Source organism: Cheilinus undulatus, linkage group 13 (genome assembly GCF_018320785.1).
Source record: "Cheilinus undulatus linkage group 13, ASM1832078v1, whole genome shotgun sequence".
NCBI classification, from domain to species: domain Eukaryota; kingdom Metazoa; phylum Chordata; class Actinopteri; order Labriformes; family Labridae; genus Cheilinus; species Cheilinus undulatus.
The window spans coordinates 15168935-15194765 of NC_054877.1; the positions used below are offsets into that span (position 1 = coordinate 15168935).

At 37.7% G+C, this 25831-nt stretch overlaps 2 protein-coding genes across 2 annotated transcripts in view; one reads left to right on the forward strand and one right to left on the reverse strand.

The window, feature by feature from the left end:
- Positions 1 to 9456, reverse strand: part of LOC121520666 (guanine nucleotide-binding protein G(olf) subunit alpha-like) — a 107904-nt gene extending 98448 nt beyond the window's left edge. Inside the window, exon 1 of the mRNA XM_041804225.1 lies at positions 8775 to 9456. Within this exon, the coding sequence (XP_041660159.1) occupies positions 8775 to 9270 (496 nt within the window). The 5' untranslated portion in view covers positions 9271 to 9456. The remainder of the gene's footprint in view (positions 1 to 8774) is intronic.
- Positions 9457 to 12005: 2549 nt separating this feature from the next.
- Positions 12006 to 25818, forward strand: LOC121520360 (serine/threonine-protein kinase MAK-like). The gene is made up of 16 exons (XM_041803761.1): positions 12006 to 12092; positions 14828 to 15009; positions 18268 to 18322; positions 18596 to 18717; positions 19325 to 19407; positions 19647 to 19779; positions 21096 to 21267; positions 21505 to 21672; positions 22023 to 22334; positions 22419 to 22609; positions 22688 to 22785; positions 23422 to 23532; positions 24891 to 24965; positions 25134 to 25238; positions 25489 to 25584; positions 25679 to 25818. Exons 2-16 carry the CDS (start codon positions 14879 to 14881, stop codon positions 25816 to 25818), a joined length of 1992 nt encoding a protein of 663 aa, XP_041659695.1. The 5' UTR covers positions 12006 to 12092; positions 14828 to 14878.
- Positions 25819 to 25831: the final 13 nt, after the last annotated feature.

Here is a 25831-nt window from a genome sequence, read left to right on the forward strand (position 1 = left end):
CTAGAAACCTCCATTTAGATGGAAACATTAATGACTTAATAGAATAAAATTAGTTCAAAAGCAATCGATACATAGTAGCTTGAATCTCAGTATGAGGGTGCAACAAGCTTTACGCTATGAAGGAGGAGGCTGGGGTGGAGGGGGGTTAAGCTTTGTCTTGCATGAACTAAGGCTGAGCTTCATTTGTCAAAGTCATAGTTTCATACATCTTTCAGTACCATTTATGATGATAACATTTTAATTAATTCAATGGCGGGTGGTATCAAATATCATAGAAATGTGATGATCCTCACTCTCAAAAGAGAGGGCGCGATCTAAACGGCACTTTTATGTTGGCAAAATTGGAAAAAAAGAGGGTGGAACATGCTAGAAGCAGTGAGTTCCACCCACTTTTACAAATGTTGCTAATGTATTTATGCAATTTAGACAGCAGTTTTAAAAACAACATATTATGGGATGTAGATGGCCTAGCGGTTAGGTTGCACCCTATGTATGCAGGCAGTCCGTGTTTAAATATGGCTCCTTTCACACACATCTCTCCCTCACTCTGTCATTCCTGTTTCTGACTCTATCCACTTATCTCCTCTCTGTTTAAAGACATAAAAATTTATTATTTTTCAAATCAGCATAAACTACAGTATGTCACTACAAATTATATTTTCTTCCCCTGTATCTTATCTAAAATGTTTCTAGAAACTTAATTTATTTCACAGCCCTTGAACATTTATCAACATTTTCCTAAGTATTTTATTGATCCTATTTAGAGCTGAAGAGCTGGACTTCTTCTAAACACAATTTCATTTAGTGTCCTAAAGTTTCATCAACATTTTGAGGGACTATAAATAAAACCTTTTCTAATAAATTCCAGACCAAAGCAGCCAGTATAGGATAAGCATTGGCCCTTTATGGCTGTCATTACTTCGCTAAATACCTGCAGCAAATACAAACACATAAAGTGACGCAGATTAGCCAGCATACGTTGCCTTGAAATGCAACACTATTTGAAAGGTGTCCACTTTCAGAGGAACACAAACCACCTCAGTCCTCTGGTGTGCAACAGGAGTCCTACAGGAGAGACCTGCAGGGTATAAAGTCCCAAAGGGCTCTTAAGAAAAACCAGAAGTGTGTCTGTGGCTCGTGCTGAGGCTCCCGTGTGCACAAGGACACACAGCGCTTAAAATGATTGTGATTCTATAGTGGTGAAGCAAGCTGCCTAAACCATAATGACACAGTAACACAGGTCACACTCTCTGTACTGTTCGGCTTTCAGAGAAGAATGTATGACACTTCCCCGTGTGACTTCATTAGGGTGAGCCATTTCTTCCTGTGTGTAATTACTGAGAGCTGTTTACCCAGGAAATTAAACTCGTACCCATTTATTATATACAGTAACAAAGCATTACACTGCCAAAAGTAAAGCAAATACGCACATGGAAGTATTAAGTGTGACACACGAGTGTCAAAACTAAAAGTGGATGAGCTCTGTTTTTATTGTACATGTGTCATCATGGAGCAGAAGACATTTAAGCTCCTAATCCTGATCAACACTTTCCCAAGGGCACACTTTCTATTCTGAAAGTTAAGCATCAACCTTTTAAAAATCTTAAAATTGCTGCAAGAGAATTTTTATTAGAGTATAAGCAGTAAAATAGTGTAACCTACAAGCTAAACATTACCAAATTACAACAACAATCAGCCTGGTAATTTTAAAAGAGGAATAGAACACCAGAAACAGTTTTGAAAGACTCCTACTAAATCATATCACTGCCAATAACTAGATTTAGGGCAGGTCAGGGGAGATTATATGATATACTTTCAAACAAGACAGGTAAATCTGGTATAGACAGAGTTAGACAATACTGATAAAGGTAATGTTGCCATAGAAAATGTTACGTGTTCTTCTAACAACAACAGTAGAATTCCTATACACATAATACTGGGTAACTTATTGTTCTGGATCCTTGGAAAATGCAGGAAAACTCCTGCACAATGTCTAAATTGCACAAATACATCAACAAATTTCGGAAAAGTGAATGTGAATGTTGACAACATATTTGTGCAATTTTGATGGTGCTTTCTCTCACTTTTGGTTAAAAAATATGACTTAAGATCATTAAGTTTCACTTCTTTTTGAGATCATGATCATTACAATAATAAAAATTGGAAGTTAAGATTCAGAAAATGTTGACAACTTCAACACTCTTTAAGATGAAACAGTAAAAGGTTGTTAAAAAGGAGTTGCGTTAACTTAAAAATCCAAAACAGATATTTCAGCTCTATTTTTCTGATTTCATGGAACACATTTTAAGCTATAAGTAAAAAGTACCTGATCACTTTAAGTATGTTTTGTTCTTAAATTAGTTGACAATCAACTATCAATCTGCATGTTTTTTTCAAGGATGCCTTTTGGCATTACCTTTCACACCATGAGTGAAGCTTCCCTCTCAGTTAGCTTTGGGGACCAACTTCAGCATACTGTAGCAAGGTTGGTGTACAGAAATCTGTGTAAGAACACTATTCAAGTTGTTGTTAGTTGTTACAAGAAAGCCTTTTCACATTACACACTTTTGCACCATGAGTGACATTACCCCCTTAGTTAGACAAGTTCTAGCTGTGGGGACCAACTTCAGCATAGTGAGGATGATGTAGTGAACTGTGTGGAAAAGCACTTGCCAAGTTGTTCCAAGTTGTTGTTATTTGTAACAAGAATGTCTTCTGGCATTGGACACTTTCTTACCATGAGTGAAGTTACCCTCTCACTAAGACAAGCTCAAACTGTAGGGACCAACTTCAACATAGCAAGGATAATATACTCTCTCTGGTTCACTAATGATTGTGCTGATTCCTTACTTTAAAAATTAATAATTATGCTACTAGAAAAAATGGGTTCCACTGATCGCTTTAACTCATTTTTAAACCTTTGTTTTTAAAGGTTCAGTTAATTTCAATTAAGGTTTCCACTTCAGTTAGTTAACTTCAGTTGGTTATGTGTTACACTTGGTAATAGCATTAACATTAGCATTCAATGACAATCTTTGAAAAAAGAAGAAAACTAAATTTACACAAGTACATATTGTAAACAAATAATAAACCAGCAATCCGCTTTTCATTGCATAAGAAATATAAATTAAAGTCCCTCTAAAGCGATGTGTTTTTTTTTTTTAAATGCCGGACCACTGTGTTTAGACCACCAGGCTAAATTTCAATCAAGAAAAGCATCACTAAGTTCATAAAAATTGAGCTTCAAAATCATGAAAAATGAGCTCCAGGTTGGTGTGGGTGTGGCGGTTGAATAAATTGAAGCCACACCCACTCCCAAAAAAAAAAAAAAAAAAAGATCCACTAAAATAAAATAAAATTAAAAAAGAAAAACTTCTGGTCAGAGCAGCTACCTGTCTCTGTGCCAGAGCAGAGACAGAAGTTGGGGATTCAATTTACTGTTTTCTGGTACAAATCTCTCTTTTACTTTTAATGACCTGTAGACCACTGTGGCTGATAGATAGAAAGACAGATATCCGCTAACAACAGACTGTACTGAGATGAGCTGCTTGGTGATTTTATATCCCTGTAGCACTGGGGGGCAGGGTAATTCCCATCAACATTGGTGATGTCATAGGCTCCTGTATTTACCCTGCTCAAATAAAACCAGGCCAGGAAACATTCTGATGGTCTAAATCAAATATTCAGTCACACATAGATCTCAGTGTTTTCACATGTTGACAGCAACCTTATTCCAACAGATCTAGTGTGTTAAGACACAAAGTTTAGATTACACTTTATAGGGACTTTGTTTCATTACTTTATAACACCATCCATCATTAAAATAATATCAGTTTAATCATTTGGAAGCACCTGCTGTTATGTTAACAACTTCAATGTATGGAAATGTTGCCAATGTTTTGTGTTATTCAGACAGAGTGTAGGAGTTTGGCTGCAATTTTTGACAATAAAAGCAAAAAATAAATCAATGTTAGATGACTTGGAGTTCTATTTTTGTGCAGTGTTATCAAACAACATGGCTTGATATTTACAACATTCATATCAAAGTTTATAATTCTGGGATACTGACAACTATTAGTTAATCCTTATATTGTGTAATACCATTTAAATAACAACTGTTGATAAATGATATTTTGTTCCGTATCACCCAGCCCTATTTGGATTCCTGTAAGGTAATAAAGTTTATTATCTTGAATGAATGTAGACCTGGTTATTTGAAAAGACACTATCAAACAATATGTGTGCTAACTAAGTCACTTTTTATCACCTGATCTGTTAAGGTGTTATGTAATTATGATCACTCACTCTATAAATTGCCGACAAACATGATAAGTTGCCAAAGTCCAAACTGATGTCTGAAAATAGATTATTCATGGTACAGTATGATCATAAAGTCGATAAGAAGAACTTCTTTTTGAACTTATACAAGACTACAAAAGTAGGAATCAAAGAGAGCTGATAAGAGGAAGTGTTTGGTACCTTCCTCAAATCCTATCAGAATTTATCCTAAGTGTTATCTGGACCCTAAATAACCTTCCTCAATAACAAGAAAACCCCACAATACTGGTTGGAAAAAAGAGATAAATTGAGACTGAATAATACAATAAAACAACCAAGTCACTGGTCTTGAAGCACAAAATTACTTGATATAAAGTGTTCTTCTTTGCCATGCTACTGTACTCTATACTGTAGATGTTTATCAAAGAATTTAATCTGGATTTGAAACAAATGAAAAGTTCTCTTTAACTTGTTTGCCTTAGACAAATGCCCCACTAGACAACACAACACTGCCATACCTCACTAACCTAAAGAAGTTTAAGTTTCTATGCATCACCCTGCCAAAAAGTCAAAGCAACCTAGCAACCTTAATATGTTACAACCACACTAGACTTTTCTATCAATTTATAGCAGTGTTTTATTTTGTACCACAGGCCTCCATATGAAACCGTCACATTTAAACTTCCTGAAACTGAAACTATAAATGTGCTGACAGAAACACCTTACAGTCGAGCATTACATGTATCTGAAGAAAGACAGATTTAACAAAGCTCTAACTTATCCTACATATCTGTTTATCTCAGATCAAACATGACATAAAAATCTGTGTTGTCTGTTTCTATTAACCTACACATATGTATGCTAAAGCTCAATAGACTATACTGTATTAAAAAACATTAAGCCGTAATGAACTACAAGCCACTGTACTATACCATAAAAAACTCTACTGTACTCAGACCATTATACAACAATAATCAATATTTCACAGCGCTCTATACAGGCCACCGTCATACTCCAACATTTTGTGTAGGCTACTACACTTCTGGCCACTCTATTACACTATGCAATATTCTGCTGTACTCGACAGGCCACTATACCACAGAAAAAAACATTCAACTATACACTATTACAAGCTATTACAGCTGACTAGAATAAACATTCTACCGAAAATTAGAGCAGGCCATCATCCTACAATAACAAACATTCAACTGTACATTACTACAATCTATTATAGTCACATTCTTCTTTGGTTTAGTACAGACTCTTAGACTACAAAAACTGACATTACTCTTTGATCTAGTACGGACAACTGTACTACAATAACCAACATTCTACTTTGATCTAGTACAGACCTTTATACTACAATAACCAACATTCTACTTTGATCTAGTACAGAACTTTATACTACAATAACCAACATTCTACTTTGATCTAGTACAGACCTTTATACTACAATAACCAACATTCTACTTTGATCTAGTACAGACCTTTATACTACAATAACCAACATTCTACTTTGATCTAGTACAGACCTTTATACTACAATAACCAACATTCTACTTTGATTTAGTACAGCCCTTTATACTACAATAACTGACATTCTACTTTGATTTAGTACAGACCTTTATACTACAATAACCAACATTCTACTTTGATCTAGTACAGACCTTTATACTACAATAACCAACATTCTACTTTGATCTAGTACAGACCTTTATACTACAATAACCAACATTCTACTTTGATCTAGTACAGACCTTTATACTACAATAACCAACATTCTACTTTGATTTAGTACAGCTCTTTAAACTACAATAACCAACATTCTATTTTGATTTAGTACAGCCCTTTATACTACAATAACCAACATTCTACTTTGATTTAGTACAGACCTTTATACTACAATAACCAACATTCTACTTTGATCTAGTACAGACCTTTATACTACAATAACCAACATTCTTCTTTGATCTAGTACAGACCTTTATACTACAATAACCAACATTCTACTTTGATCTAGTACAGACCTTTATACTACAATAACCAACATTCTTCTTTGATCTAGTACAGACCTTTATACTACAATAACCAACATTCTACTTTGATCTAGTACAAAACCTTTATACTACGATAACCGGCATTCTACTTTGTTCTAGTACAGACCTTTATACTACAATAACTGACATTCTACTTTGATCTAGTACAGACTTTTATACTACAATAACCGACATTCTACTTTGATCTAGTACAGACCTTTATACTACAATAACCAACATTCTACTTTGATCTAGGACAGACCTTTATACTACAGTAACCAACATTCTACTTTGATTTAGTACAGCCCTTTAAACTTCAATAACCGACATTCTACTTTGATTTAGTACAGCCCTTTATACTAACAATATCCTACTGTATTCTTGACAGTCCATTTAAGTGCGATTTGAAAAAAAAAATGTACCCAATACAAAACTATAAACAATCTCCTAATGTTCAATATGACAGGCCATTATACTACAATAACATCTCACTGACAAATACTTTAAGCCATAATTACACCTGAAGTGGCTTTTTACTATACAATACTTCAGGCCTTAATACTACGACATACATCATCTTATTGTGCAATACTCCAAACCATGATACTACAATAAACATCTTGCTGTACTATATCACAGACCATTATACTAAATTAAACAACTTTTGTTTAAAGTATACTACAGACCATTTAACTACAATAAACAACACATTTCCATACTACACTACAATCCTTGAAAACAAAAAAAGGCTTTTCTACAGACCAGTTGAAAACATTATACACTACTTAACCGACTTTAGAACATCATGCCACTGTACTATACTGCAGGCTGTTTTACTGCATTCTTCTGCACAACACTACAGCCGACTTCACCACACTCTACAACTTTTACTGTATTTCAGACTTTTAAAAAGTCATACTACACTAATATAGCATGAACTTCCTATTGTGATACTGCATAGAACTATGTACAGTCTACATAAACTACAGGCCAATTATAGCTTTCTACCACACTATAAAGCAGACAATTATATAACACCTATGTACATTCCACAATACTGTATTCTAAACAAGTCATCAACAGTCTACTGTGTTGCTGTGTAAACTATCAGTCACTACACAGCACTATTAGACATTCTTATATACACTAACGATACTCCTTTGAGCAGCCTACCTTACTATGGTACAGGTCAAAATTCCACACTATAGGACATTCTATTTTACAATATTGCAGGCCAATATTTCACACTATTGAACATAATATTGTACTGAATTACAGATCAATATTCCACAGAGCATTCAGTTGTTCAACATTACTGACCAATATCCCATTGAACACTAATGTAACATATTACAGCCAAATATTCCATAGAACATGCTACTGTACAACACAAGAGGCCAGTATTTTATAGAGCATTCTATTGTACAGCATAACTGATCAGTATTCCATTGAACATTCTAATGTACTATATCACAGGCCAGTATACTAGACTTGAGAAAATTCCTACTATACTAAAGGTCAGTTTCAACATTGTTCTGTACTAATTCATAGGAAACTTTCAGATTCTATACTCAACATGGTTGTAGATGCCTCTATGTTTTAAATGGAATGTACCACAGTTATCCAACAGTCTATTATTAATCTGAAGTCCCTAAACAGATGTCACATTACACCACGTGCCGCTATACTATACTATACTGTACTATACTATACTATATTTATAATACACAGTTGTACTGTCATCGGTTGTCCCTTGAACTGATGTGACTCTCATATTTATAGTCTCATATATCAATCTAAATATTGAACAATGATGGTTTTCTGAACAAACACCACCCTAGATGCTCTCTGTGTATCCTAAAGTTTTTCAATTTGCATTTTTATTATACAGTTGTAACAGTACTGTGGTGTACTAAAGACCAGTGCTATAAATTACTTAATTGTAAGGACTCCTGGACAGAAACATTCAAACTGTACTTTCCTATGCACCTTTGACCACATAATACTGTACTACATAATACATGCATTGGAAATAATCACTGTCTTAGTAAACAAAGGGGCTCTTGTAGTCCAACTCCACAATGTAGTGTATGTTACTATGCCGTTTAAGACAATACTACTGTGAGAGTAAACATAGCCCAGCAGCTAAGTGCTAAATGTAAACCTGTGCATAAACAGGGGGTTTGGGTGGACTGCTGTATCAATATGAATTGACTTCACGGAACTGTTTCTAACCCCAAATGTAAGAGTAACATGACAGCAGGCCCTGTGAGTCTATACGTCCATCTTCATCATTTGTCATTGACAGCCGCAGGGGGTATTCTTCACAGCCAAGCCAGCAGATGTGGCAAAAGGCCTCGCCAGAGTAGTGACATAATTTCTGGAAAGGCCAGTACGTTTTCATTTCTAATAATAAAACGGCTTCCTAGTCCAACAACAACAGAGAGGGACAAAACCTACCGAGCAGCAGCAGCCGATGTGTCTGTTTGTACTCCCGTTTGAGCTCCTTCAGCGCCCTGTCAATATTCTTACTGACTTTCTTCGCCTCCTTCTCGGCCTCCTTCTCCTCCACCAGCAATTTGTCCCAGTTTTTCTGCTTTTGGGTGCTGGTCTTTTGAAGCAGCTGTAAGCGGCGGCCACGGTCCTTCCCTGTCCCCTTACCACTACCTCCTCCTCCGCCACCACCTCCGTTCTGTATGAGCACACCGTCTGTCCCGGTGTCTCCACGGCGGTGCTCCCCGGCCGGGAGCCTGGCAGGGTCCCCGGGGCGCACCGGGCCGCCGCCGCCGCGTAGCGACGAAGTCTCCCCGCATCCCCCGGTGTCCTCCTGGCGAGCTCCCCCGGCGCGGGTCGGCACGGCGGCGTCCGGAGGCTGGTCCGAGTCCGAGGTAGCGTTGGAGATAGAGCCGCTCAGGTCCCCGAAGAGCCGGGGACGCAAACTGTAGCACAGCCCCATGTTGAAACCAATATTTGTCTGTGAATGTGATTTCTCATAAATTAAAATATCAAAAAAATCGCAGTTGCGCCGCCAGCCCTAACGAGCCATCGTTACATTGGAGCTCCAGCGGTGCGATTTAAATCCGAATTTGAGCCGAAAATGTGAATGAATTATGCTCCGACATTTGCTATATGTCATTTTGCATTTTCCCCAGTCAGCCTTCGCTTCGTAGTTAGTGGATCACCTGATCCTTTAGTGGACACTGCGGGTCCATCTTACCGTAAGTAACCAAAAGCACAACCTTGGAAAAAAACGCGGCTATCCGCTGCGCAGACAGTCAACAATCTGACTGCACAGTTGTTAGGTGCAATGCACGGCACGTCATGTTACTACAGTATGGCCATTTCGAGAATGCTGGTCATGATTTTCATTCCTCACATTTCATGCCTGCATGTCTAAAGACACGCACAGTAGATAGTAAACCTGCTCTTTATTATCAGGCAGATGACATGTCGCCCTTTCGCTTTATTTATAGCCTTCACTGTGATAAACCGTTCTGATAAAATTACATAATATCTTCTTAAATGCAGCTTTTTTATGGATTTACAAAGAAGTGATAATAAGCACCGAGGCATAATTGAGTGAATTAATTGGCACATTATGTCCGGTGTAGTTTATTTAAATCGGCCATTGATTACTATTTTTAACCATGTGTTGTTTTTTATATTTCCACCTCTCAAGCGTTATTTATAAATCACCTAGAGGATCAAATATTACCTATTTTTATCCTGAAAGCAAGCCTAGTGTACCTATATTTATTTGTGGACAAGATCTTGTCTCCTGAAAGGCCCCCAGGCTCCTTTTTGGGACTTTTTTGCAAGATCTCAGAGCTCTGTCAAAACAGGAATTCTTTAATTTTACGGTCACTTTTGTTCCTATAAATTAAAACAAAACATCAGAATATATGGGCTTAACTATGAGAATAACTAGATCCCCACATTCACTCTGACCGTGTGTATAGCAATCACACAATTCTATCTTCAAAGGAGGGGCACTGGGCTCAAGGCTGAAAAGGTGAGTTTACCTGTGTTACAGAGGCCTCAGTCACAGTAAGGTGCAGTGATGCATGTGAACCACTAGAGAGAGCCCTTGTACAGAAATTATAAAGCCATTAGTGTGGAGTAAAATGACCCAAACATAGTATTTCAGGTGAAATTGATATCTGATGGCTACTCCTCAAACGTCAACATATGATATGGTCATCAGCTTTTTACTACAAACATAAAGTTTATGAAGTAAATTAAATATAGCTCAAGTAAAGATGGGCAGAGGTTTATGAACCGCACTGAAGAATTGTGGAACAACTTTATGAAAATATTCCTTAATATAAAATTACAAAGACTTTGAATATACCATCCATTTATAGTACATGATATCATCAAAAGATTCAGAGAATCTGGAGAATTCATGTTGCACAAGAAACAAGGCCAAAGATCAAAATTAGATACTTATGATCTTGGGGCCCTCAGGCAGCACTGTATTAAAAGCAGGTATGATTTTGCACTGAAAATCACTGCATGGGCTCAGGAACACTACCAGGAGTCGTTGTCTGTCAACACAGTTCGATGTGCCATCTACAAATGCAAGTTAAAGCTGTATCATGCAAAGGTGAAGCCTTATGTGAACATAATACGGAAACCCTGCCGACTTCTCTGGGCTAAAGATAATTTAAAACAGACTGAGGCAAAATGGATAACTGTTCTGTAGTCAGGTAAATCAAAACCTGAAATTCTTTTTGGAAACCTTAGCCTCTGTGTCCCTGTGGACTAGAAAAGAGAGGCAACATCCATCTTGTTACCAGCTCACAGTTCAAAAGCCTGTATCTCTGGCGGTATCAGGTTGCATTAGTGCCTGTGGCGTGGGCAGCTTACACATCTGAAAGGGCACTATCAATGCTGAAAAGTATACGTTTTAGAGCTGCATATGCTCCCATCCAGACGTCTCTTTCAGGGGAAGGCCTCGCATATTTCAGCAAGACAATGCTAAATTACATACCACATCCATCACATCAGCATGGCTACTCAGTAGAAGAGTAGAGGTGCTGAACTGCCCTGCCCGCCTGAAGTTCAGACCTTTCACCAATAGAAAACATTTGGCTTAAAGAAGAAATCCAGCAAGGGAGGCTGTTAAACAGCTAGAATCTTACATCAGACAAGAATGGGACAATATTCCTCTCCCAAAACGCAAGCAACTGGTCTCCTCACTTCCTTTATATTTACAGACTATTGTTGAAAGAAGAGGGGATGCTACGCAATGGTAACAGCCCTGTCCCTACTTTTTTAAGATATGTTAATTTCATCAAATTAAACCAAGCTAATATTTTTCATTAAATGGTAAGATTTCTCAATCACAGCATCTGACATGTTGTGTTCTATTGTGAATAAAATGTGAGTTTATGAGATTTGCAAATCATTGCCTTCTGTTTTCCACAACACCCTAACTTTTTTGGAATTGTATTCATTTATTTTTCCATTCATTTTGGAAGGGATCATCAAAAAACAACAGCCATTTACTATACTGTTAAATCTAGGCCTAAATATTTCATCTTTTAGTCCTAAATCATAATAATTTGGTTTCTCCTGCGCAGAGGATAGAAGACCACCCTAAATGCTAACAACATTTCACTCCAGCATCACCGAGCTAACATCATCAAAAATGTCTCCTGTGGTAGATTTATTCTATCAAGAGTTGCTTAAGGTTTACAAGAAGTTGTTAATATTCATTTAAAAAACCCAGTATGATCGTATGATTGAAAATTAGCTCTGCACAGGCGCGTACTGGTAAGTAATTTGCTAGCTTACTATGCTGTGATGATGTAGCTAGCTTGTTTTATGCTAACTAGCTACATGAAGATAGCCTTAATGATATGGACGCTAGCAGACATGTTGAAATGGTTTGACAGATTTAAAGCAAGTGAAAGGCTTGATTTTTTTTTAAAACATGTTTTAATGTTGCCAATATTACTCGGCTTTAAAATCATATTTTTAAAATTCAAAAGCCAACATTTTGAAACAAGTATTTGGATTAAGATTTACATAAAATATTCTGCTAAGGTTTTTTAGAATAGCCAAATTCTAAATGTAGTTAACATTAATGAGCTATTGATGCATTTCAGTCCATCATGACACATTTTATTTTTCAGATGTAGCCACGTTAAGTTGATTCTAACGTCTGTCATTGTATTGTAAAGTGGCCTATATATCTCCTTGGGATTAAGGTGGTCCTTCTCATCATATATAAGACCTGACACATGGTATATACTTCAATAAATTTGTTATTATTTGTCCCCTTCCTGATTTCTTTCTTTTTTGCAAATATTTTACACTTAAATGTTTTAAATCATCAAACAAAGTTAAGTATTAGACAGAGATAACGTGAATAAGTACCAAATGCGGTTTCTAGATAATGATTTCATTTATCAAGGGCAAAAAGCCATCCAAACCTACCTGGCCCTGTGTGAAAAAGTAATGATCCCTGACTACCCACACCCAGGCCTGATTACTGCCAGGTCTGTTGAATCAAGAAATGACTTTAATAGAACAGTCATTGACATCCATCAGTCTAGAAAGGGTTACAAAGCCATTTCTAAGGCTTTGGGTCTCCAGTGAACCATTTTGAGAGCCATTATCCACAGATGGAGAAAACTTTGAACTAATCAAGGTGGTCACAAAAGAACCCAGAACAATATCTAAAGACCTACAGGCCTTACTTTACTTAGTTAAGGTCAGTGTCCACGAATAAGAAAGAGACTGGGCAAAATGGCATCCATGGGAGAATTCCAAGGCCAGACTGCTGACCAAAATGAACACAAAGGCTCATCTCACATTTAAAAGAAAAAAAAAAACATCTTCACAACCCCTGAGAATTTTGGGAAGATATTCTGTGGACCAATGGAACAAAATTGGAATTTTTTTAGAGTGTGTCCCGTTACATCTGGCATAAAACTAACATCACATTTCATAAAAAGATCATCATACCAACAGTCAAACATGGTGGTAATAGTGTGATGTTCTGGGGCTGCTTTGCTGCTTCATGACCTGGACGACTTGCCCTTATTGATAGACCCATGAATTCTGCGCTGTCTTGGAAAATCTAAAGAAGACTGTTCAGTCATGACCTCATGCTCATGCAGCAGGACAATGATCTGAAGCACACCAGCAAGTCCACCTCTGAAAGACTTAATAAAAAACATAATGAAGGTTTTGGCATGGCCCAGTCAAAGTCTAAACTTAAATCAGATTGAGATGCTTGGCATGATCTTAACAGGCTGCTCATGCCTGAAAACCCTCCAGTGTAACTAAATTTAAACAGTTCTGCAAAGAAGAGTGGGCCAAAATTCTTCCACAGTGATGTGAAAGACTTACTGCCTTATTGCAAACGCTTGAAGGTGTGGCCGTCAAGGGCAGCACATCCATTTATTGGGTTTAGGGGGAAATTACTTTTTTCCCACAGGGCCAAGTAGGTTTAGATGGCTTTTTTCTCTTAAATTAAAGCATAATTTTAACTGCATTTTGTATTTACTCTGGTTATCTGTCTTATATTGAAGTTTGTTTGATGATCTAAAACATTTAAGCTAAGTGTTACAAATATGCAAAAAAAAAAAAAAAAGAAATCAGGAAGTGGGCAAACACTTTTTTAAAGCACTCTGCCTATTAAGTCAAAATAGCATTAAATGACAATACACTCAGATTTATATATAAAACAAACACATAGTAGAGACAGAGAGAGGCAGGCTGTGTACAAAGCACTAGTAAGTTATTTTTAAACTATAAACAAGAACGGACGAAGGTTTCCTGTTAAGAAGGATGTACCAAACTAATGCACAAGTCTAATTTTGTAGTAGTTGAACTTCTAATTGGGTATTAAGTCGGTTGTAAACACGCTGACCCTAATTTGATCAACTTTGTGCCAAGGTGCTATGTTGTGCAAAGGTGTGATCTTAGTTCCTGAGACTGACCTAGAATATGTGGGTCACCCGTATGCCAAAACTGAGAAATTACTCCATTAAAATATTTTTAGACAGGGTTGTCAGTGCATGGAAAGAAATCCTAAAAATTGCATTTCAAAAAACCCTGCTTTACATCTATGTGATCAATTTGTGACTAAGGCAGGTGAATCCCTCCATCTCAGTAAAAAAAAATCATGATTTTTGTCTCCATGGAAAAAATCATGAGTTTATTGCATATTTTAAACACGCAGATTTGTCTCTATGGTCATGTTTTCAAAGTCACTGGATTAATAAGTTCGAAACACGTCTCCTGGCTTTCATTATAGCCTGTTTCCCTGACACACGTTCCTAATCACATGCCAACTTTAATCCACTTCCCCTTGCTTAGGGATCACCCTTCCCCGTCTGCCTTCAAGGCTTAGCTTCACATAGGTGATACAGTGCAACAGGCAGGATCCAGACCGCCTCCCTTTTTTCACTCTCCCTAGCCAGGTAAACCTCCAGGCTTCATTTAGAATCAGCAGGAAATGTAAAATTTAAATGCTTGCTTCATTTCTGTGTTTCTAGGGCTACACAGCCATCGAAGCTGTCACTCAATTGGACTGTCAAGGCTCCAAGATGAAGGACAGACAGGGCTCTCTGTGGAAGATGAATCGCTACACCGCCCTAAAGCAGCTGGGGGACGGGACGTATGGTAGCGTCCTCTTGTGCAAGTGCAACGAGACTGGGGAGCTGGTGGCCATAAAGAGGTGAGTAGTGAATCAAATAAACATGCCAGGAACATGCTTTGTTTTTGTGTCTGGTCACATTAAGCTGATTAAACCATGAGTGAGTGCTGTAAGGGGGATTCAAGGCTCAAGACTGTTGTGTCTACCCATGACTCATGTTAGATACAACCAGAACATTTAAAAATAAAAGCTTTTAGAGTGCTTCATATGTAGTCATTTTAAGGTAATAAACCTCTCCCAGTGACAAGAATTTAGACTATTTTGGGCTGATATTTAGTTGTAGGTCAGTATACAACTCTCCTGACAAGGCAGACACTTCTATCATTGATACTACTATCTATTGTTGACACATCATTGCTTTCTAATTTCCCTTTAAATTGATGAGCTGTTCAAGTATCTGTCTCTGGCCAGAAATTAATCATCAACGTTTCATGAGACTCTGCAAGGCACTGTTTGTAAATTTAAGGTTATAGTGCAAGCTGATACTACTGATGAGGGGTGAGAGTAAACCACATAGTGTTCCCAGATGAGTACGGAAAGAATTAAGAAGGTTAAAGTAGATTACATGTGCAAAAGTTTTCGTTGAAGCCCATTGTAAAATTGCAAAGTTGCAGGGCCTGCTGTTTTTACTTCTATTCTTAGTTTAACAGTAATGCAACAACATTTAAAAGCCCATAATCACCTTCTTAAAACTTCTGTACTTTTCACACTAAAGCTTTTCTATAGCATATAAAAGACATGGGTGTTTAACTTTTGACTGCAACATAATGATTGAAGTAGACAGATACGATACAATACGATACGATATGATGTGATATGATATGATACAACAGTTGTTTTCACACTTATTTGTCAAAGGCACACCTAAGAACAGGCAAAATCTCATGGTACTTCATGTTTTTAACAATAACTAATAGCCTCTTTTACATGTAGTAAAGTATCTTTAGTCGTGTAGTTTTAGTAATATGATCTGGTTCCCAAGGCACACCTAAACTTGGCTCAAGGCACACCAGTGTGCCCTGCCACACTGTTTAAGAAACACTGAGATGTGATACTAAACACTATGGTATGATGTGATATGATATGATGCAATACAAGATGAGATGATATGAGACCAGAAGACACGACACAACACGATACAGCATGATATGATAGAATACAATACGATACAAAACAAGATGAAGCAAGATGAAACGACACAACACAATACAGCACAACATGATACAATAAGATGATACAATATGATACGATGCAAGACGAGACGATACGATATGATGTGATACGATATGCAGAGGTGGAAAAGTACCTGACTATATTACTCAAGTAAAAGTACAGTTACTTTGGTTTAAATGTACTTAAGAAGAAGTAAAAGTACTGCTTTATAGATCTTCTCAAGTAAAAAGTAAGTCACTGAAAGTTTACTCAGAGTATTTGGTACTGAGTAGCTACTTGCGATCCTCTGTGGATTTTCAAGGTGAAAAATGATCTTTCTTTCATGTGCAATATAAATGAGAGAATATGGATATCCAACAAGGTTGTTTATCATAAGATGTTACTTAACCTGAAGTTGAATGCAACAGGATGAAATGTTGGGTCATTCTCTTGCCATTCCCTACCTGCCCTCATGTGTTGTGGAAGTCAAACTTGTAATCATTTTTTTTGATGTGGGCAGAAAGCTTAGACCTCATTGTTTTGGATTTTAGTGTTTATTTTTTACTCAGTACTTTCTTTCCTTTTTAAACTTTAACTAAGTCCAATACTTCCCCCCAAATATATTTGAGTAAAAGAAACAGTAGTGATTTTAAACCCTACTCAAAAAATACAAGTATACAAAAAGCTACTCAATTACAGCATCTTGAGTGTAATTAGTTACTTTCCACCCCTGTCAATACAATGCGATGCACTGATATGATACGCTACGATACAAGATAAGATGCAAAGACACAAACAATATGATACGGTACGATACGATGTGATGTGACATGATGTTACATGATATGATACGATACAATACCCCCATATTGTCCTGTTAGTAAAATTTGTCTTTTATGGTTTGTACGAACTTTGTCTAAGTTCAAATGTAGCCTACATTGACCGGGAGTTCTGACTCACAATGGAGGTAACGCTCTAAAGTTATAACTTAAATCTTATGCCTACGTACTAGTAGATGTCAGGTAAAGTTAAGTAAAATGTGGTTGTCTTGGAGAAAGTTTTGAAACTTAGAGGATGACAAAGAGCTTAGGATTTAGCTTAGGATTTTACCACCGGCCTGAGTCAGCAGTTTGTTCTCATGTAATTGACTATTTAATCACTCACTCTCGCTGTTTTATACTGGCTGTAGGTTTTAAGTCTAGACTTCAGTTATCACCTTACCAAAATGGTTTGACATATTTTACATACTCTTTTGATGCTGTTTGAGGACATGGCATTCATCAATTTAAGAACAGCTTTATAAATTTACCCAAGACTTTTCCAGGAATCCTTCAGAAAAATATTTTTAAAAAATCAATCTTTGGTAAAATAAATAAATAAATAAATAAATCATTGGTAAATAAAGCCCAAAGACTGTATAAAAAGATGGATATCACAACAGCTGCCTTGAAGAGGGGCTAAAATATTTGGAGCTCTCTCTCTACTTTCCTGGCTGGTTGCATTATATGTTATAAGCTCCGCCTCCTCCATATTAACAGATGGGATATGGGGCAAATTTTCAATTCAAATACATGCCAAACAAGTTTTTTCTGACCTAATTTCTGTTTTAATTAGTTATTCTGATCTATGTTTATGTCCTCTTTTTATTTTGAGATGTTTCACTTCAGGTGTACAGTTTAATGCCATACAAAGATGTAGAATGTGATCATCTTTAAGTAAAAATTTAGAGCAGGCACCATCTAGCAGGACCATGTCAGACGATCTGAAGTGCCTGGAGATGGTGTAACTGGAGCATTAACAGTCAGTGATATAGTTGTGGGTCAGTCCATTCTGGGCTCTTCAACAGCCCAGCCTTAAATCACTCCAAAAGGTAATGGGATTCAGTGAACAGAGGTTAAAATAGGACAATAGTGATCCCTTTTCCAGAGTCAAGTGAGAAGCCTGGCTGCAACCTAGTTTTGGGCTGGGCAGAGATGACCGGCTGATCCCATTTAACAGGGAATTACCAACCAGAAAGAGATGAAAGAATGGATAACTTTCTCTTAATCACTGCAGGAGGGGAAAGGATTTAGGTCAAAAGCAATGAAACTGTCATGCAAATCTTTTTTCTTGTTTCTGTTTGAACAGGATGAAGAGGAAGTTTTATTCTTGGGATGAGTGCTTGAATCTCAGAGAAGTGAAGGTGAGCACAAATACAGAAGAATGTAAGACACCACTTCAGCATTTAGCAATATGGTATTTTAATACACCTATATTGCCCTTGTGTTTCTGCCATATCCCCCAAGTTTAAGATTCCTAAATTAAGAAAACATGTAGGCCAGCAAAGTGTAAAATTATATCCATGATGGCGTCTGTGGCGTAATTTACATTTTTAATATTATGAAGCAATTTTTTGTTATCTTTATGTTCTGACATAAAGAGCTGACTCTTATCTCTTAATACTTTGCATCAACAGTCGCTGAGGAAACTGAACCACGCCAATGTTGTTAAACTGAAGGAGGTCATCCGGGAAAACGACTATCTATACTTCGTCTTTGAATATATGAAAGAAAATCTCTATCAGCTCATGAAAGAAAGGTAAGAACAAATCCACCATAAATGTACTCACATACGGTTTCAACAGTGGTGTTCAGTTATTTTTGTGATACAATTATGCTATGATTTTTATTTCCAATGGGAGTGTGAGGATTATTTGGGTCAGTTTTAGTCATCACATGACATTTTTTTTACAGAAACAAGTTGTTCCCTGAGTCAGTCGTCAGAAAACATGACATTTCAGATATAGCAGGGACTGTCCTTTATTCATAAACATGGCAGGTGTCTACATACTGAAAGAATATCAACTCTTTTATCTTTTTTTTTAAATACAATTCAGGCTGTCAGCACTGTTGTGGTATAATTCATCAATGTTAAAATAAAAGAACACATTATACTCAGACCTAAAAACTAGACAAAGCTGGACTGTTGATAAGACATGAAGCTTCCCAGTATTCTCTTCTGGCAAAAATGACTCACTTCTTCTGTTTTCCTCAGAGGGACGGGAAAGAAATCAGAATTTTTAAGTACTTGTGGATGCTGGTGTCATTTCCTTTTCATTAAGGAATGACTGTTTGCATGGTGTGTTTTCCTTCATCCCTCTTTCCTTCTTTCTTTCTTTTGTCTTTTGCCACTTTGCTGCTGCAAGGGAAGATAAGATGTTTACTGAAAATGAAATAAGGAACATTCTGTTCCAGGTTTTGTCTGGCTTAGCATTTGTGCACAAGCATGGTAAGAAACTCTTCCTGTATTTATTTTTTAACACTGGGCTTGGTCATGTTTTTGTCCTGTTAAAACATCTTTGATGTTGTCAGAAATATTTTAACACCATTTCTTGATTAGATGTCAAATTGTGATATAGTCCTGAGTTTGAGTTTTTTAAAAGGTGTAAATATTGTAGTGTTAGTTGAAGCAATAACTCTTGTGTAAAAGAATAAAGAAAATTTTGACTGATGTCTGGTGTTTTCCAGGTTATTTCCATCGGGATATGAAGCCAGAGAACTTGCTGTGCATGGGTCCAGAGCTGGTGAAGATTGCTGATTTTGGACTGGCCAGAGAAATACGATCACAGCCACCTTACACTGTTTATGTCTCCACAAGATGGTGAGGCTGATTTACCTACAGGATCATTTTAGAACATTGCAATACAATGTAAGGTGAAATATAAGGTGTGATGTCTGATGTGAATCAAGCTTGTGACCAACAGTATGAGCTGCTTTTATGTTGTTTGGTAAGACCTTTCTTAGATTTTCCCTTAAGTTCTGACTTGTTAGAAACAGGTAATCGGTTAAGGATATAAGATAAGTAACTTTATTGCCAGTTCCACTATATTCATAAGCAGTTTTAGGAAAAGGCAGGTGATTGCCTGGGGTCTCATGCTTCAAGGGAACCCAGAGATGAGATGTGTCTACAATTACTGTCAGTGATTAAAACGTGCATCTTGAATGTAAAATAGGGGCCAACAGTAAACAAAAAGCATCAAATTAGGTATTAATGATCCAAAAAAGTCCCTGGGAAGGATCCCCAGCCTCACAGCAAGGTTCAGTCCCTCAAATAGCTCCAGAATGTTTTCATATCATGTAAATTATAGTTAGGTAGATCCGTATAGATGCACTGAAACAAAGAACTGGTAGATTACTGTATGGTAGAATGGCTTGTATTGAATAAAATGTATGATTTGTGGCAGAAGGGAGGCCATTGCACTAATAGTGAGCTTATGAAATATATAGTACTGTGCTGAAATATAAGGCATGCTTGGGCCAAAACTTGATGCTGTAGTAAGCCGTAAATGTGGCAAGTAAGCTGCCACCATCAGGAAGAAACGAGGATTAACACAACCCCGGTCATGCCATGGATGTCCTTTTATGTTACTATGTTACTAGGGGCATGGGAAAAAAATCTGTGGAAAAAACAATGTCCACACCTTTAGGGTGGATGTGGTGAGTAAGCACAGCTTAGGGTAATGTCCAGGTAGCAGAGTTGCGACAAACCCTTGGTCATGTTGTGGATGTCTCAAGGCCCTGAACAGCTGTTGGTCTCTGGGCGTATTACTACAGATGAACAGGTCTGGACAAAAGAGATGCTGAGCTACACACGTGTGTCATCATGTATCAAGCTTGACTCTAACCCTTGAGTATAATGTTGCTTGAAGATATGCAAACTTTAAAGTTACCATAGCAAATTATAAATGCATTGATCTTAACTGCAAAAATGGTTTGCATCTTCAAATATATGGAATGAAAGCTGATAAAACTCCATATATATCAATCAGCCAGATACCAACAGGGGCAAAGTGAAAATGAAATAGAATCCTTTGGAGCTACAAATCATTAATCCATGACAAAAACAAACAAGTAGATGTAGTGTTACATCCTTGTATTCAAATGTTCCATTAAAATTCTGTTGCATTGTTGTTAAAGGTACCGAGCCCCAGAGATCCTGCTGAAGTCAAACTCCTACAGCTCACCCATTGACATCTGGGCCGTGGGATGCATCATGGCAGAGCTGTACACACTCAGACCCCTGTTCCCTGGTAACAGCGAGGTGGAGGAGATCTTTAAGATCTGTCAGGTTCTGGGATCACTGAAGAAGGTGAGGCACTGAGAGAGAGTTAACTCCATTTTGTATACAGGATATCTTTTACAGTTGTGACACTCTTTTTCTTTGGCCTTTTTTTGTTGTTGTATTGAGCTAATATCACACTTCTTACTCCCATTTCCTGTCTTTTGTCCATAAGTTTTTGTGATATCCTGGATTGCTTTAAAGACTGGTTATTATATCAAAAAATGTAAATCCACTTTGTTTTTCTTTTATCTTATGTCACATCAGTCGGACTGGCCGGAGGGCTATAACCTGGCTACGGCGCTCAACTTTCGCTTCCCTAAGTGTGTCCCCACCAGTCTCAGATCCCTGATCCCCAACGCCAGTGACGAGGCCATCGCACTGATGAAAGACATGCTGCAGTGGGACCCCGAGAGAAGACCAAGTGCTGCTCAGGTTCATTTAAAAATCTTTGTTATGACACAATTTGGCTAGAACAAACAAAAAACCTGCAAAGCTCATCTCCTAATAGATACTTCTTAACTACAGCTGAAGATTTAGGATGAAAAAGGATAATGCACATTGTTTCAGCTTATTATTATTGTGGATTTGACTCTGTGAGAAATGTGCAATACTTTTTCTTCATCAGTTCTTTGCAAATATATTGTGCAAAAAAACATTGTATGAACAGGAACCCATAGCCTTTATTTCATTCTTAATATATATATTCCATGCTTAGATATCTTTTGAATGCATCTCTGCTGATTCCTGCTATATTCCAAGATTCCTATTTGTTTGCGTCTCAGGCTTTACGGTATCCATACTTCCATGTGGGCCAGTCCCTCTGTGCCCCTCTGAAGTACTCAGAGCAGCATACAGCTCAGATGAAGATCTCTGATCCAGAGACAAAGCCCCTGTCCCTTTGTAAGTCTGACCTTGAGTCCATCGAGCAGATCCATGCAGAGATGCAGACCTTCAGTCAGCTTCTCCAGCAGATCCCTCTGCCTCAGGACAACATGGAGCCAAACACTAAACACGTTGTGTGTCCAAGCACCTTGATAGAGGACCAGGAACCTCTCAGTCTGGTGAAAAACAAGCAACCAGTGGAGTGTAAATCTGTAGGTATCACACAGATAAAGCTTCTTGTATCATAACAATACCTTTTTGGGGCTTATTTTCTTCTTATGATGATGATTTTAAAGCCTACAAGAGCGGCCCAAAGAGGAACAGAGAACAGCCTGACTGGAATGAGGGCAGGACGCAGAAGATGGGGCCAGACATCATTCAAGTCCATCACCAGCTTGGATGAGAGTGAGGATGCAGACATTGGAGTGTCCCTCTCTAAAAAAAACACCAAGGGCTCTCGGAAGGAAAGGGAGCTGGACGAGCCTTGGTTAGACTTCTCTGCCCTTACCTTAAACATGATTTCATCTAAGTTTAAAAGAATAAGGTTACATGTATTTGTCTTCAGCACAGGAGCAAAGCTGCAAAGCAGTGCGCTGAAAAGAGGGGACTCCTGCACACTGTCAGCCAAGCAGCACTACCTCCGCCAGTCCAGATATCTGCCAGGTGAGATGAACTCAGGCACTGCGTCACAAAATCCAATTAAACAGCTCACTCTGCATCTTTTGGACAGGAAATTTTACTTTTCTTCATGGTATTCATGCCTTCAAAGTTGCACAAATAAGCAGAAAGTACCCAAAAACAAGCCATTTTTAGCATGAAGACTGGCTACAAGAAAGAAAAGCACCAAGAAAAGAAATCCTAACTCTCAACTTTTTGTTGAAACCAACTCATTAACTTCAGTTACTACTTTTTTTCACCTTAAATCTCTTGATCTATGTTACACGTTTGGAGTAATTGATTTTTTACAAAATCAGTAAATTGAATGTTTTATTCACTGCACTTTTCACATTGTTGGTGCCAAAGCAAAATGTAATGAACAGTTTCAGCAGACCTGAGGGCTGCACAGCTGTGTGGAGTTTGCGTGTTTCCCTGTGCATGCTTGGATCTCCGGGTACTTCCTAACACCACCGAAGACATGCTCATTAGGCTAATTGGTTACTCTAAATTGCCCATGGTGCGAGTGTGAGAGTGCCTGGTTGTTTGTCTCTACATGTAAGCCCTGTGATTGACTGCCTGAGTAGACTTGTAAGTTCCCTTATATACAGTTAGTCACTCTTAGCCTATTTGTTCTTGTTTTAGGTGTAAACCCAAGAAAAAACACCTCAACAGAAAACCAGGGGGTTGGCAGAAACCTGTGGGGCAGCTCAAGCTTACCCAGAGGACAGAGGTTGGAGCTGCCTCCATGTAAAGGTGAGAAAGACAAGAGGGAAAACTGTTAAAAAAAACTCCTGAGAAGCATAACTCATACAGTAATCTGTGTGTATAGGTATTATATGAATATCTTCTACACAGATATCATCTGATTTATTTTCATTAATGAGGATGAAATTAGGATTATTTTAAGAAGCTTGTGTAAGTTTTCTGCTTTACTGTCCAGATCCAATGAACTTACTTCTGATAATCAAAGCTTCAATTTTTGAAAATTACCATCTGAAACCAGTTACATCCGGGTTTTACAAGGTTAAGAACAGCTTCCACTAATCATTATATTGTTAGGATTAATCAGTAAATCATAACCCTAACCCAAGGCAGGACAAGTAGATAGTCAATAGTCATTTTATTGGGACACAGCAGCAGAATTGAAACCGCAACATTTACTAGTAGACATCCACAAGAGCCTGATGTATTGAATTTAGTATTATATAATGGCATGCGAATTTATGGTAAAATATCTGTTAGCAGGAGGCTTGTATTAGAAGAAATTTATTTTAAAAAGGCAAATTTTTAGGGACGGGGGGAGAAAAGAAAAATATATAATAAAATAAAGGTACATTTATAGCCTGACCCATCGATTTTGTGTTTGGGAGGCACCGAGCCTGAAAAGAAAAAAAATCAGAGGATCACTGAGGGCCAATCAGAGCAATACAACAAATGATGTAGTAGGCATTTGCTGCAGAGGAGTAAACAAGCTTGACATGCAGCTGTAGTCATCATGTTGTACCATGATTATTCACTATAAGTGGAGCCTGTTGGTAAATTAAACTCTTGATGAAGACTGTTGAGAGAAGAGCAAAAATATATTTCACACCGAGAAAAGCTTTAGGTGCAGTTCTTTGGTCTTCTTTTAAAAGAAAAATGTTGCCCAGTTTTGATAAATCTACACTTTGCTGCATTCATGGTAATCTCTTCACTGGTTGCCATTGTTTACAGGTTTGGGATACAACTAAACCACGCCTGCAGCTACCTCCTCATTTTCCTCAAATAAACTGATTGGTCTGGTCATCCTGTTACTGAGAACATGCATTTCAGCTTGAGGTTGTAAAAGATGGATCTGCCTGGTGACAGACATGGAACTTGGGCAATCTAATTTGCTTTTCAACATTTAGGGTTCATTCATACAAATACAGTCAAAATGTATTTCAGTAACTGCAGTTAAGTACAGCATTTTTCTTAAAACACCAGTTCCACAGAAAGCAAGAGGTAGCCAAAGCAAAATGATCGATCTGGTACATTAACGTCAAACAGGGATTTTAACAAGAAAGCACACTACAGATTTTTATGCTTGAATCTGTTTTCCTCCTCATTTCTTTCTGTGTTGTGATTTGTAGATATTAGTCTGCCTAAACTCACACAAACACTGCCTTTTGAAGAAATGACCTTGGAAGATCTTGATCTACCCAAAGGTATCTCAGATTAAAAGCATTTCAAGATTGACGTTGTTGAAATACCTCTTTATTGACTAAATCTACATATTTAAGCTAGTCCAGAGTAGCATCATTGAAATTAGGCAATTCTATGACATAATTGATAACAGTTTTAAGCGAGTGTGATTGATTCGATTCCCCTTTCAGATCCCCTCATGAACATCGCCAACAGACCACCAAAGACATACCTGTCACCTCTGCAGAGGACTGAAACAGGAGCAGCAAAACAGAGGATCACCGGCTCCTCTGCTAGTGAGCTTTTATTTCCTACAAACAGAATCAAGGTTGAGTCACAGTGGTCAGATCAAACTGTTTTGTGTTTGATCAAATACTCTTCCTCCTCTACTAATGTCCCCCTAGAGCTAAGGAGAAACTTCTCCATCATAATAGCATATTATCACTGACAATGGAGCTTCATGGACTAAAGAAATGTCAGACTCAGGTCTGAGTAATCTATTCTGGATTGTATCCTTCAACCTATTTTTTTTCATGAATCTTGTAGTTGATCTGTCATCTGCTGCTGATCTAAGAGTCCCATCTAAAATAAAGCCAGCCAAGAGCAAAACCCCCTCACACAAACTGTTCCCCTCAAATGAAGGTAAACATTTTCTATATGCACAGAACATGCAGATTATTGTCAATCTTTACAACCTGTACACAATTTCCTTTCTCTCTTGTGACAAAATTATCAGAATATGAAGGATGGAAACGCCAGAATCCTCAGGTCCCAGGATCCAGCACTACAGGAAAGAAAACCTTTGGAAGATGTACAAAAGTCCAGCCCGTACATGGACGAGTAGACTGGAGTGCCAAATATGGAGGCCACCAGTAGCAGAGTAGCTCGC

Bases quoted from the DNA above. Each gene is read 5' to 3' on its own strand.
- LOC121520360 (XM_041803761.1), top strand. From the start codon at position 14,879: ATGAAGGACAGACAGGGCTCTCTGTGGAAGATGAATCGCTACACCGCC. The intron at 18,718-19,324 runs GTAAGAACAAAT...TGCTGCTGCAAG, and splicing joins TATCAGCTCATGAAAGAAAG to GGAAGATAAGATGTTTACTG. The intron at 21,268-21,504 runs GTGAGGCACTGA...ATGTCACATCAG, and splicing joins TTCTGGGATCACTGAAGAAG to TCGGACTGGCCGGAGGGCTA.